Consider the following 13937-nt stretch of genomic DNA (forward strand, 5'->3'; position numbering starts at 1 on the left):
CACTCCTTGGAGACTTCTATGGTCTAACCTTTCCGCTGGTTAACAACTTATTGTAGTTGGACCTCAAGGATCGTTCAGGGCGACTGTTCGGTATTGTCTTTGGCCTCCCTGCATACTCTTTGTTGGGAGTCTGTGGACAGGATCAGCTTTGTATCTGTTGATTGGTATTGTCATACTTATATCTATACGATTATGACCAGCGGTGCTGGGATTCTGCTGTCTGTAGCTGTTGCAGATTCCTGTGCAAACTCTAGTACGGTTCACGAGTTTTTCTTTTTTTCTCATTTACTGTCCTTCTCCTGGTTTTTTGTTGGGGCTCTCTGCTACCAACTGTCTGGTTTGGTCTATTTTCAGCCGCTTCTCAACTGTGGTTGTTTTCTCGCCAGCCGTTCTGTTCCTTTTTGGCTTCCGCTGTGCGTCCGTTGTGAAAGTGTTTCTGTGTCTGTTTTCTGAGGAGTAGTATTTGTCTACTGTGCTCTACGACACTTGATCCTCTGCTTCTGCTGGGCCTATTGTTCTTGGCAGTCCCTGTTTCGGTTTGGCCGAGGGGTCAGCAAGTTCTCCGCGCTTCCCACCCAGGAGGTTGGCTTTGGGACGTCCCCACTGTCTTGAACTCCAGTGTCCCCTAGTGGATGAAGGAGAAAACAGGATTTTGGTACTTACCGATAAATCCCTATCTCCGATTCCACAGGGGACACTGGACGCCCGCCCAGCGCTGCGTACCTGCCGTTTTGTTGGGTTCATTATATGGTTGTGTGAATGCATGGTTCCCTGTTATGGGTTCCATTGTTCTCCTTCAGTCGGTCTTGTTCTGTTCTGTGGTCTTCTACTTCTCGTTTTTTTTCTGTTGTCCTCCGTCTCCTCTCGGGCTCAGTTCTTAAACTGGGGCTGATGGGGCATAGAGGGGGAGGAGCCAGTCACACTTTTAAATTATTTAAAGTGCCAGGCTCTGCTCTACCACTGTCTATACCCCACTGTCTTGAACTCCAGTGTCCCCTGTGGAATCGGAGAAAGGGATTTATCGGTAAGTACCAAAATCCTGTTTTCTGACTGACTGAGCAATTTTCATTAAGGGAAGGGACATTTTTCGTTCATCGTTGAAAATATAATTTTAAAAATCGTTCATTACACTTCAAAGAAACTTTAACTTTTTCAAAGAAAAACTGAACGAAAATGATACAATAACAAAATCGTTACGTGTGTATGCAGCTTTAAGCTGCATACACACGTAACTATGTTAGTAACCAACGATTTTCGTTCAAAAAGTGAGCGAAAATTGTTTCGAAAAATCGTTGGTTACTAAATTAATGAACAATTTTTTTCAACGATTTTCATGAACGATGAACAATTTTTTTTAAACATGCATACAGTGAATGGACATCGTTCATCGTTCATTCTGTTCAACATGAACGATTTTCTGACCGAAAATCATTCTTTTGGCAGTCAGAATGGCTGATAAACTTCAAACTGGAGAGCGCATGAACGATTGTCGTTCATCGTTCACCCTAAAAAATGAACGATTTTTCAATGATTAAATGATAACGGCGTCGTTATAGTTAAATCGTTTAAAAAAATCGTTACGTGTGTACGCACCTTTAGTGTTTACAAACAGGCTTGTCACAGCATTGGCAAATCGGAGCAGAGGGCTCCAACACAACAGTGTGCTAGACACGCTCCTTCACAAAAAGATAATTGGTGAAGAGTAACTGCTGTATGTGTACTCCTTGACAGTCTAAGGACAATTAAAAAAACATAGAAGTTGGTATATAGACTCTAGTAACTGTCTCAAAGCAAAAGGGTCCTCCCCTGGCAGAGTAAAGGTGTGTACACACTAGACGATATGTCGTCCGATCCCGCAGATAGGAGCAACGCATCGGGTACATCATCTAGTGTGTACCCATGATATGCACACTCCCGCGGATTGCTATCGACATCGCCTGTCGACCCTGCTGCAGGGCCGACAGGGATGTCACTAACGAGGCTGTGCTGCATGACACTTAGCTTCCCACCGTCGGACCCAGCATCGGCAAGTGAGTATGCACTTGCTGCATGCAGGGTCTCGTCGCTGGCATGTAGTGTGTACTCAGCATAAAACCTGAGTAAAAGCCAATTTGCAGTGTTCAGTTAACACACCCCTTCACTGGGCAAAAACTGCTATAAAATAGTCTCCCTCCCTGTGAGTGGAGGAGTGCCCGTCAGATTCCAGCTATCATTTTATAGACTGTACTAGATAAATGATAGCTAGAGTATGATTGGTAAATGTTTTACACATGATGGGCAGAACTTCCTGTGACACCGAGATCATGTGGTTAGCCAGAGCCAATACTCTACAAGCTGGATGCTGTCACAGGATGTTTCTAAGGAGCATAATACACTGATCATTAATACTCATGAATATTAATATCTGCTTAGAATATGCTAACCTCATACTGGCATGTAAGGAAGGGGCTATTGGGAACTATATATCTGTAACACACAGTAAAAGTTACCTATATTTATTTATACACTGTGTGTGCTAAGGTATCTGCTTAGTTGGCTTTTGTGTGCAAGTGATAAATATAAACTTGCTATTTAAACCTAAAGGAATTTGTCAGTATTTGTAATGATGATAAACATAATATAAGGCACAAAGATAAATTGAAACGGGTTCAATAAATAATGTAATTGAATATATATGTAAACAAACAATGTGTACATATTCCAGTAAGGTCCTAAATAATTAATTCAATCTGGAAAATATATAACGAAAGGTCCAAACACAACATATTTTCTAAAAAATGTGAATTCCAGAAATAAATAGAAGTACAGTAGCAGCAATACAAAAGAATGTATAGGAATAAAGCAATATGCCACCAATGGATACTTAATGACCAAGAACAAAGTCCTTGGCTTGAATCTCTCAATATTTTGCTGGGCCAGGGAAGGGGGTCGTTGGGTAAAGTTAGATTTTAGGTGGAGTTATGTTGTGACACGTTTCATTTGTGAGAGTATGGAAGCCTCAGTCTCCGTGGAGATTTATGGGGATAACTAAGCATTGCTCTTCCCTCTGTGATGTCCTAGTTATAGAATCCCATCCTGATAATGCATTAGAGGATCTCCGGCTGGACCAGCCATTCTGTGAGCTGAAGGAGCATCTCCATCTCTATGACCTGGACCACATGGACCGAAAGGTAAACCGCAATCTCTCTCCCTCTCCCTCTCCCCCTCCCCCTCTCTCTCCCCCTCTCTCTCCCCCTCTCTCTCCCCCTCTCTCTCCCCCTCTCTCTCCCCCTCTCTCTCCCCCTCTCTCTCCCCCTCTCTCTCCCCCTCTCTCTCCCTCTCCACAAAGACCCCCCCCAATGTAGGGAAAAATCCATTATCAAAGGACCCCACATTTCCGAAACCACACTTAAATCCATGATAGGATAACAGGAGAGACTATTACTACTCAGAAATCGTTCACTGAGGGCACATAAGGTCTCCAGGTATTCCCTGCAACAGATCTTAAATAGTTAAAAAATATTATAAATACATACAACATTTACATTAGTTTACATTTTATGTGACGTTTGAAGATGAAGTACATTGTTCAGTCTTAACCTGATTTAAACTGTAGCTTTCTGGGTTAGAGGAGCTGGCACAGGAGTAGACTCTGAAAGGTTAACTAAAATAGCATCACCCCCCCCCCCTCTCACCCCTCCCACCACCACAGGACCTCTGATTTTTCTTTCTCAATCTCTGGTTTCAGTGGTTTGTAAACTACCCCCAGAGTTCTGCCAGATAGAGAAGCTCCTCAGCGCTATCAGTGTATCCCAGGTGTGGGAGATAGCTGTGTACAATACAGGCTTTGGTATATATTATTGTACAGAAATGGCTGGCTGTTGAATTTAACAAACACACATTGAAATATGAATTATTTGATACATTGATTACATGTCATAATTGGTGCTGGGATTTGCACCAGTTGAAGCCCCTTATTGCAGGTGGTGTCTATTTAAAAAAAAAAAAATCAAAACTTTTTTTTCTTCTGTTTTATGTTTTCCATTCAGGATCACAGTCACACTCCATGGATTGTTGTGGTTGCCAAATACTTAGAGAAATGGCGTCGGGAGGTATGTTTCTGCCCTCATGTCACCGAGTGTCACGTGTCCGCCTGGATCCTTACCTGCTCTGACCATTTCTGCCGTTTGTTGTAGAACGCAGGACAGATGCCAAAAAGTTACAAAGAAAAAGAAATGTTCCGAGATCTGATCAGGCAAGGTGAGTTGTTCTTCCTGTACTAAGGCCCCTTGTAGAGTGACTGCCTGTTACTGACTGTAATCTGATTATGTGGTGTGTCAGGCGTCCTGAGGAATCAGAATGGAGTCCCTGAAGATGAGGAGAACTTTGAGGAGGCTGTGAAGAATGTCAACACTGCATTAAACACTACAAAGGTACGAGACCGTGCCAGGATTGTTGCATTTAGGGAGCAAACCAAACTTTTATAATGTGGATCCAGTCACATTGTCGACAGTTACCATGTCGACATGGCTCAACGTGTTGACTGGCCCCATGTCGACAACATTTCAGATATCAACATTCTGAGGATAACATTCTCAGAATGCCGCCGGTTAGGTGACGCCGGGAGGGTTATGGTTACTTCTGAAAAACGCTGCTCCCCAGAGGTCACCGGCAGAAGTGACTGCCAGGACCTGGAAGCGGCGCTGGAGCCGATACAGCCCCCGGCACCAGGTAAGTGACCGCTGAGCCACTAGGGACGTTATGTCGACATTCTACCTATATTGTCAACATGTCATCCATTTAGACATGGTGAATGCCGACACCCTCATGCCGACTTGATGAATGTCAACATGATAGCTGTTGACCTAGCATACCTCTCCGCTTTTGAAGAATGCTATAGCTGGCAGTAATACAGAACACCGCTATTTAAAAGATAAAAACAAATTGCAGTGGTTTGTGATTAGATGTTATTCACTTTTTCAGTTTTTTTATGTAGACTTCATTTAACGGTTTTTATGTGTTTTTGTTGTTTTTTCTTTCAGCTTCCCAGCAACGTCAAAGATATTTTCAACGATGAGCGCTGCACAAATATTTGTCTACAGGTCCGATGTTATGACTGTTATTAAAAGAAAAAAAAAAAAGTGGCGCATTCTTTTTTTCCTAAAGATAATATGGGTACAATCTCTCTCTGTATTTTTAGTCGGACCCGTTCTGGATTTTGGCACGTGCTGTTAAGGATTTTACAGAAGCTGAAGGGAAAGGGAATTTGCCGCTGCGAGGAACAATTCCAGATATGATTTCAGACTCTGATAAATTCATTAAATTACAGAACGTGTAAGTTTTTCTGGGATTGTCTCGGTTTTACCACCTTAGAACAAAACAATGGCTGAAATGCACTTCCATACCATACAATGCAATACAAAGCATACAAGGTCACATTCAAAACTGCAAACATTTTCCCCACCCTGATGAACACTAAGATATTGGAAACCATATAAACTCTTGGGTGAAGTTCCATTGTCTATTCGGTAGGGCATGTACACATAGATGGTCGTCTTCATGGGCTTGTTACTTCTCTCTCCCCATCAGTATGACTGTCCTGGGCTTTATCTCAGGTTGAGGTTTGGAACAGATTTGCCAGGTATACACGGGGTGGATGAAGCATACCTTTCCAACATTAATTTGTGCGAATGTACCTGCTTTTTGGTGTTTGCTGCCATTGTGTGCAGGGTTCTTCAGACTGTGAGGTCTCATTGAGCGTTACTCCTGACCAGTCTCTGTGACTTTGGGACATCGCACTTCTGTGTGCCCCTCAGCCATTCTGGGGACTGAATCAGTGTTCAGCTTTCACATTACTAGGAGCTAGTGCAACGATTATCAACCTCGGTCCCCAGGGCCCCTAACATCACATATTCCAGACCACCTAGCAGGTGCACAGGTGTATTACCAAATATCACATTTTAAAGATCCACAGGTGACCTGGAAAACATGAACTGTTTGGGGTTCTGAGGGCTGATTTTGAGAACCACTGAGCTAGTGATATAATTGAGGCATTAGGCATGAAGCACTCGGGGATGTCACTTCTTCCTAGTGAAATGATTGGCCAAAGTCTCAGTTTAAGATATACAAATTGGCCGCTTTCATTATCTATAGTAAATGGCCCTGCTTCTCTGATACAAATACGTTGGTCCGAACCATACGGCCCTGAGAATGTCTTTGGCGGTGCTTCTGTGTTTTCCTTGATGGAAATATAGGATGGGGAACTAGGGACTGAGGGGTCTATGTACTAAAACTTGGAGAGAGAGAGATAAAGTACCAACAAATCAGCTCATAACTGTCATTTTTCAAACATAGCCTGTAAAGTTTTGGTTAGGAGCTGATTGGTTGGTACTTTATCTCCATCCACTTTATCTCTCTCCAAGGCTTAGTACATCGACCACCTAAGTCCACTGTCTGCGATTTGTGCATAGTTCAGAGAAATATATGGAACTAACCCTAATAACCGTTGTATGATTGGCACATGATCACTTTACATTGTATTTACTGTTGGCTGTTTTAGGTACCGGGAGAAGGCTAAAAGTGATGCCGCAGCTTGTGAAAACTATGTCTCCAAACTCCTGCAGTCTATAGGCAGAGTAAGTCTGCGATGTGTAATACTGACATTATACCATAAATAGGAGACATTTTTAGAAGTGATCTTTTCAATCATCACCATATAATACCTGTGCCATTAAGCATGCATAAAGTTCTGTACATCTATTTAAATACTGATCAGATCAGCATTTGTGCTATACATGTGTGTTTCCTTATAGCTGTGTCTCGCATGTACCACTGTGTATATTGAATAGTATAATCTTGTTTAAGGGTTTTCTTTATTGAAAGTTTTGAAATCCTATGCCCCCTATTAATTATAAATCACATGTATAATAGCATTGCCCAGCATTTTTGTGTTTTATATAGTTAAGAACTATTGAATGTTTAATATCCTCATAGTTTACAGCAGGGGTCCATTTTTCCCTACATTAACCTCCATCTGCCTCTTTGGGCTCGATTCAATTGCCCGTGATGTAAATAGCGCCAGGAGACAGCTCCCGGAGCTATTCTATTCTGCGCAGTGTTTAGTTGGAGAATGCCCGTTCTTATGACTAAACACCCTGTTTAAGGCGGGAGAAGGGGCATTCCCCTACCTAACTTCCTGGCACTTTTGTCGGATTTCTGCTCTCATCCCCGGAGGGGTGCAAGAAGAAATCCTTAGTCGGGCTTAGCAGCGCAGTGTATTGGATAGCTCCGGGAGCTGATTCCCTGCACTATTCACATTGCGCAGAATAGAATCGAGCCCTTTGTTATCAATTAACCGTCTGTGTGTGTTCATCAACTGTGTTACTTCAGGTTCCTGTCATGTCTTCTTTTAGCTGTTAAAAGCAGTAATTACTAACATTTACGGGTGGCTATAACTTCTCCAGTACTGAGCAAAGTTAGGAGTATAAAGCAGTCCTAAGTAGTTTTATATATGTTCCAAAAGGCTACCATTCTGTCAAGCACTGCTGTACGCAAGAGCTGACCATCTAGAGTGGAGGTCTTTCTCAAACTGTAATCTTTCATGTACAAAACAAAAGCTTTTATTACTGGGTAGTGTATGTATGTATATATATATATATATATATATATATATATATATATAATATATTAGTGTTGTCTTCACTCTAGCATCATGCACAGTTCCTCTTTCTTGCCTGGCGTGGCGCTCTCTGCTCTGGTGCTTCTAGCACACTCAGCCAATGCAACAAACCGCTGAGTTACAGACCAGAGTGTGCTAGGAGCACCAGAGCAAAAAGCGAGCCCCCCCTTCCCAGGAAGGAAGGAGGAACTGCATGGGTTATTACAGGTGCAGGGTGCTAGAATGAACGCTATATTATTACTTTGAGTCTTGACACAAACTATCCACGATTACTAGAGTGCCTGTTATTTCCTTGCAGCCCCCAGAAAGCATATCGGAAAGAGACATCCGCCTGTTCTGTAAGTTTCTCATTTTGTTTTCTGTACAAACTGAATATGTAACGATTCTTCACACCATTTGGAGTTTCGGGGTGGTTCAGTAACTTTATGTAGTATACAGTTCAGACCGATCTGTATTGTTGAGTAATGGATACAGTGAACACAAGATGGCAGTGTGTAGCTACAGCTGAAAGCTGCTTCCATTGCAGCCTGCAGTATGTTTTAAGGGTAATTTAATTTATTATCCATCAAAAAAGTGGGAAGATTGTTTAGTTAGAAATACTGGGCTGTCTTTGACAGTCCATTAAAAGGAGAAACAATCAGTAGGCAGCAATTGTTGAGGTGTTAAATTCTCAGCCTTGTTCCTGACTCAGTGTATTCTGTTTCCTGTATTAGGTGTGAGTCAAGTACTTAAGATTCTTGTAAATAATATAAAAAGGATTATTTGCTTCTTTACTGCAAAGGTACATCATGGTTTCCGAGCAGGCCATTACAGTGGCAGAAATGAGAGTTCCTCTAGTTTACTAAATAATTAGACTATTACTCTAAATTAGAAGTTGGTGCTCTTGTGAAAGCAGCAGGATCAGTCTGCATTTATTCAGCATTACACGCGATGGGTTGATACGGTCTTTGAGTAAATAGCATAGTGATGTCAAAGCAGCCAAAACGGGTTGCATAGGCCTGTGCAGTGTCACAGCTTCCAGCATCGGAATTCACCTGCTGACTGCAAAGTGCCTCTGTCAAGTTGCCATGTGTACAATGTATATTTCTGTCTTGCGATGAACATTGTCCACTTCATGGCTTTCTGTATGAGCTATAGATGGTGCTGAAACCTCATATGCAGGACATGCTAACACCAGTACTTTCTTGTCCAGGTAGAAACTGTGCTTTCCTCCGAGTTGTGCGGTGCAGGTCTTTGGCGGAAGAGTATGGATTGAACACTGCTAAAAAGGAAGACCTTGGTAAGTGGACTGAATAGGATATGTGCTGTTTATTTATTTTATTTAAATCTACTAGTCTGATGCAGAGGGAGTACTACACCAGCTCCCATAAAGTTACTTGCGTGGAAACGTACATGCCCAGAGAAGTGCACGAAAGCCACCAATGCAGATATGTTCGATTCATGGGACTTACACCAGACTGCGGCTTGGCTGAGTAAGGGAGTGTCCGTTGAATGTCGAACGGATGCAGACAGACGCATATACAGTATGTGCCTGAGAGAGCCGTATACTTGTGGGTGGTCAAGAGCAGGTGCGGGTAGATGATGATGATAACGGTTCCCAGCACTAGTGAAGCACTTATGATTGCCATTCATTTAATGCATCACAGACACCGATTTGGGCTGTCTTAGTTGCTCAGGTTTGTATTATGCTTTTCTGTGCGTGTTTTTAATCAAATGTGGTTTTGTTTTTTTAATGCAAGATGAAGATATGTTTCTGATGTATTAGGGAGTATTTGGAGTTCTATCAATACTGAATAGCAAATGCACTGTTTGCAAAATATGCATGTGTCATATGCCTGGCGAAAACCGGGCGCATAGTGTCCAGCTTTGCATATACAAGCAATTGCAGCTTCATTTTGAGGAGCAGTTGTGCGCCAACCTGCTGCAAGTCCTATGTCTTTGCATGATGCGGAATTATATGGCCTCAAATCGCCTAGCCCAGATTTCCATGTGCAAAGGACAACAAGAGTTTCATGTTGCAAACTGCGCCCATCCCTGATAAGGTTCTGCGCTTTTCTTCCAGTGTCTCTTATGGAGAATCCAGACAGTGAAATTGTCTTTTATTTGATGCTGAGAGCTGTGGACAGATTTCACAAACAGCATGGAAGATATCCAGGTAAATAATGTTTGCCTTAACAATAGATCAGTCTGTTTACAATACAGATATAAAACGTTATTATTGAGTCAAATATGCTTCTCAATTTAAAAAAAAAAAAAAAAAGTATATTTAAAGATTACCGCACTTGTAAATGCTTTTTCTTTCATTCTGAACTAACACATTTCTGAACAATCACACGTCACACTTTCTACTTCAGGGTCCATAGGGGGTCCACAGGGTTGACCTTGGGGTTATAGCTGGAACAGGATCCATGGGCACCACACAGTTAAGCTTTTAGCTCCCAGGATGCACTTGGGTCCTCCTCTATACCCCGCCCCCGAGCCACAGGCACCTCAGTGTAAGCTGGTGCCCGGCCGGAGTCGGTCACCGCGCAGGGGGGCTGCAGGAGCAGCCCCCAGAAGCTTTTTATTTTAAGTTAAATTTTATTTATTTTTAATCTTTTTACTACAGACGGCAGCGAAGGGCTGTCTGTACAGACGCCCACGCTGCCGCTCTGATCCCCGACTGGCGCCGCGACGCCAGTACTGATCTGGGGATCGCGGCGGGAGGACAGAGTCCGTACTAGCCGGACTCTGTCTACCTCCCAGGACTGCTGCCGGAGTCGCCGGGGATTCAGGTAAGCCGCGTGTCGCTGGCTAGCGGCGGCGCGCGGAATGCCTTAAATGCAGTCCTTTAGCCTCCGGTCCGGGGGACAGACCGGAGGCTGCTGGCAGTGGCGGCGGGCCCCCCCATAACCTGTGGGACCACTAGACCACCAGGGATAACCGGCAAGCGGGAAGCCAGCATCCCTGGGGTTATGGCCAGCCAGGGGAGGAAGCCTTCCCTGTCAGCGGCTCCTCCCCTCAGCTCAGCGCGCCTTTCAGCACGTAGTCTGGCGTCGCTGAGCTGCAGATTCCTCGGCCACTCATCCTCTGAGGTCTCCAGCGGCCATTTTCCCAGTGGCAGCGCAGATCTCAGGGAGCACGCGGACCGGTCCCCCTGTGTACCTCTCCCCTGATTAAGGACAGCGTACACAGCACTATAGCCCTCCCAGACACTGAATCTGGGCAGGTTGATTGTAGTGTAAAGGTGCAGTGAGTATATCTTCCTGCATGGTATGTGACTTTTTGCTAGTGCTGCCTGTCTGTGCTTATTTTCCGCTTACTGTCAGCTTATACCTATCCCTTTACTTCTCCTACAAGCCCTGCAGGTGTGTGGGGGAGGGGCGTTTCTACTGACCTCACTTATATAGATCACGTATTTGTGAGGTCCGTCACATACAGTTGTGTGCTACTCAGTGCCATATTGTGGGCTGTTGTTCAGCACACCGGTGAATGCGTTTTACTTCTACCCTGGTGCCAGATATATAATATATTCTGTCATGTCAGACGAGGAGGTTGAGCGCTCAGTGGCTCCGGTGTTGGCCTCCTGCGGACGCTGTTCTGCAGGAGTAGATAGGGAGGATTTGTCACAGGATGGCCTGTGTAGTCGATGCCAGGTGGCTCCTGGTCCATCCAGACCTTCTCTGGCGCAGGAACCACCGTGGGCGATGTTTTCTCAAGTGCTGGTGTCTATTGCGGACCGTCTGTCGGTCCCGACTGCTCTCCCTACTAGGGCGGTGCCCCAGCCGACCATCCCCCATTCCCCGGGTGTCCCGCAGTTATTGCGGAGTCCTCCTGGGTCTCAATCAGTTGGTCCCTATGCGGGGTTGCCTATGTATATACAGGCTTCCCCTGTGCCGCAGCAGCCTGTGGTACCTTTTCAGGCCCCTATGGCGACGCCTCCACCATGGGTGGATGTGCTCTCCAACTCCGTGCAAAATTTGGCGGCCGCTTCCTCGGCTTTTCAGTCAATGTTGCAGACTGACATGCCTTCTAGGATTTCTAAACGCCCACTCATGACACGGGCTGCTCAGGTATCGGACTCAGAGGGTTCCTCAGATGATGGGGAGGTCCCTGATGACACGGACTCGGACGCCTCGGTCCAGGAAATGGATACCAAGTCGTCCATTAATGTGCGAGCACTAGTTAGGGCGGTGCGAGCTATTCTTCTTATAGAGGATGAGGCACCGGTTCCTAGGTCGAAGTTTCCTAGTTTCAAAAAAACTAAGGTGGCTTCTGCGGTGTTTCCCCTGTCGGATCAGTTGACGGATCATATGGCGGTAGCTTGGCAGGCGCCCAGTAAGAGATTCCTTCCTCAGAAGCGGTTGGCTTCTAATTACCCCTTCCCTGAGGCACATTGTAAAAAATGGGAAACTCCACCGGCGGTGGATTCCCATGTCACCCGTTTAACTCGGGGCGCCACCTTACCATTACCGTCGATATCCTCGCTGAAGGATCCCACGGACAGGAAAGTTGAGACTTGCTTAAAGTCTATTTACTCCCTCTCCGGGGCGGTGGCCCGACCGTCCATGGCCATTTCCTGGGTGGCCAAGGCCATTGAGGGGTGGGCCAATGCATTGGAAGATACCTTCCCGGACGACGCTCCGGATGTCCAGCGGGCGTTGTTGGGACAAATGAGGGACGCCGCTTCTTACATTGGAGAAGCTTCTTTAGATGCTAGTCTGCTGACCTCGCGGGTATCGGCTGCAGCGGTGTCTGCCCGCCGATCCTTATGGTTGCGGTCCTGGAGAGCAGACTCTGATTCAAAGAAAGGTCTGGAGGCCTTACCTTTCAATGGGGAATTACTATTTGGTCCGGACTTGGACAAAATAGTGGACACCCTGGCTAAATCCAAGTCGGCCTTCCTCCCTTCGGCGGCACTGCCTGCTAAGGTTCGGAGTTCGGCTTTTCGTTCCTTTCGGGTTCAGGGTAAGGCGAAAGGTCAGTCCTTCCCGAGACAGTCTGCGAGTAAGACGGCCTCTAAACCCAAGAAGCAAGCCTGGAGTGCTCGGCGCCCTTCTTCCAAGCAGGAAGATAAACCTGCGGCCTGATGGGACGGGCCTCCCTCTGGGGGACCTCAGAGTGGGAGGCCGACTTCTTCTATTTGCCCAGTGCTGGCACAATACCACCACGGATGCCTGGGTTCGAGAAGTGGTCTCCCAGGGGTACGTCCTGTCTTTTCGGCACAGACCACCCCACCAGTTTTTCTGCACAAGTCCTTCTCAGAACAAGACCAAGGCGTTACAGGTTCAGGAGGCTATAGAGTCCTTGCTGAAAGCAGGGGTCATTGTTCCCGTTCCTCTATCACAACGAGGGACGGGGTATTATTCGTCTCTGTTTCTGGTGCAGAAACCCAATGGTTCTCATCGCCCTATCCTCAACTTGAAGTCTCTGAACAAATTCCTCAGAGTTCCCAAGTTCAGGATGGAAACGTTACGTTCCATCATTCTGGCGATGGAACCGGGGGATTACATGGTGTCCCTGGACATCCAGGACGCCTACCTCCATGTTCCGATAGCATCTTCACACCAGCGGTATCTGAGGTTCGCTATCCTTCAACACCACTATCAGTTCCGGACGCTACCCTTTGGTCTCTCCACGGCACCGAGGGTGTTCACGAAGATTATGGCGGTCATGGCCGCACATCTTCGGAACCAGAATGTACGGCTACTGCCGTACCTGGACGACCTCCTGTTGCTGGCGAGCTCCCCGGAGGTACTGCTTCAACATCTCCACCTGACGATCGCTTGCCTGCAAGCACACGGGTGGTTGATAAATTGGAAAAAGTCCTCTCTGATTCCATCACAGCGGATGGTTCATTTGGGAGCCCTGCTGGATTCGCGTCAGCAAAGGATCTTCCTGACTCCGGAGAAGGTCGCCTCACTACAGCTGCGGATACGCAGTTGCCTGAGCCGTTGCCGCCTGTCGGTCCATTCGGCTATGAGAGTTCTGGGGTCCATGGTGTCGACATTCGACATGGTGGAATTTGCCCAGTTCCATTCCCGGCCCCTGCAGGGGCTGATTCTATCAGAATGGAACGGGTTACCTCACCGGATCCGCTCTCAGGTGCTGGTGTTGTCTCCGGACGTTCAGCTATCTTTGGCTTGGTGGCTTCAGACAGCTCATCTGGTCGAGGGGCGCCCATTTTGGATCCCGGACTGGGTCCTGCTCACGACGGATGCCAGTCTCCGGGGTTGGGGGGCAGTGACCGGCTCTTTGTCGCTTCAGGGTCGTTGGTCAGCGGAAGAAGCACTTCTCCCCA

At 46.1% G+C, this 13937-nt stretch overlaps 1 protein-coding gene across 2 annotated transcripts in view; it reads left to right on the forward strand.

The window, feature by feature from the left end:
* Nucleotides 1–13937, forward strand: part of NAE1 (NEDD8 activating enzyme E1 subunit 1) — a 46413-nt gene that overhangs the window by 14486 nt on the left and 17990 nt on the right. For both annotated transcript variants that reach the window (XM_088458369.1, XM_088458371.1), the window contains exons 8-17: nucleotides 3061–3170; nucleotides 4029–4091; nucleotides 4176–4239; nucleotides 4321–4412; nucleotides 5022–5081; nucleotides 5180–5313; nucleotides 6539–6614; nucleotides 7956–7995; nucleotides 8850–8936; nucleotides 9720–9812. In XM_088458369.1, coding sequence (XP_088314495.1) covers nucleotides 3061–3170; nucleotides 4029–4091; nucleotides 4176–4239; nucleotides 4321–4412; nucleotides 5022–5081; nucleotides 5180–5313; nucleotides 6539–6614; nucleotides 7956–7995; nucleotides 8850–8936; nucleotides 9720–9812 — 819 coding nt within the window. The remainder of the gene's footprint in view (nucleotides 1–3060; nucleotides 3171–4028; nucleotides 4092–4175; nucleotides 4240–4320; nucleotides 4413–5021; nucleotides 5082–5179; nucleotides 5314–6538; nucleotides 6615–7955; nucleotides 7996–8849; nucleotides 8937–9719; nucleotides 9813–13937) is intronic.

Source organism: Taudactylus pleione, unplaced genomic scaffold, assembly GCF_031769625.1.
Source record: "Taudactylus pleione unplaced genomic scaffold, aTauple2 ptg000828l, whole genome shotgun sequence".
In the NCBI taxonomy this organism is placed as follows: Eukaryota; Metazoa; Chordata; class Amphibia; order Anura; family Myobatrachidae; genus Taudactylus; species Taudactylus pleione.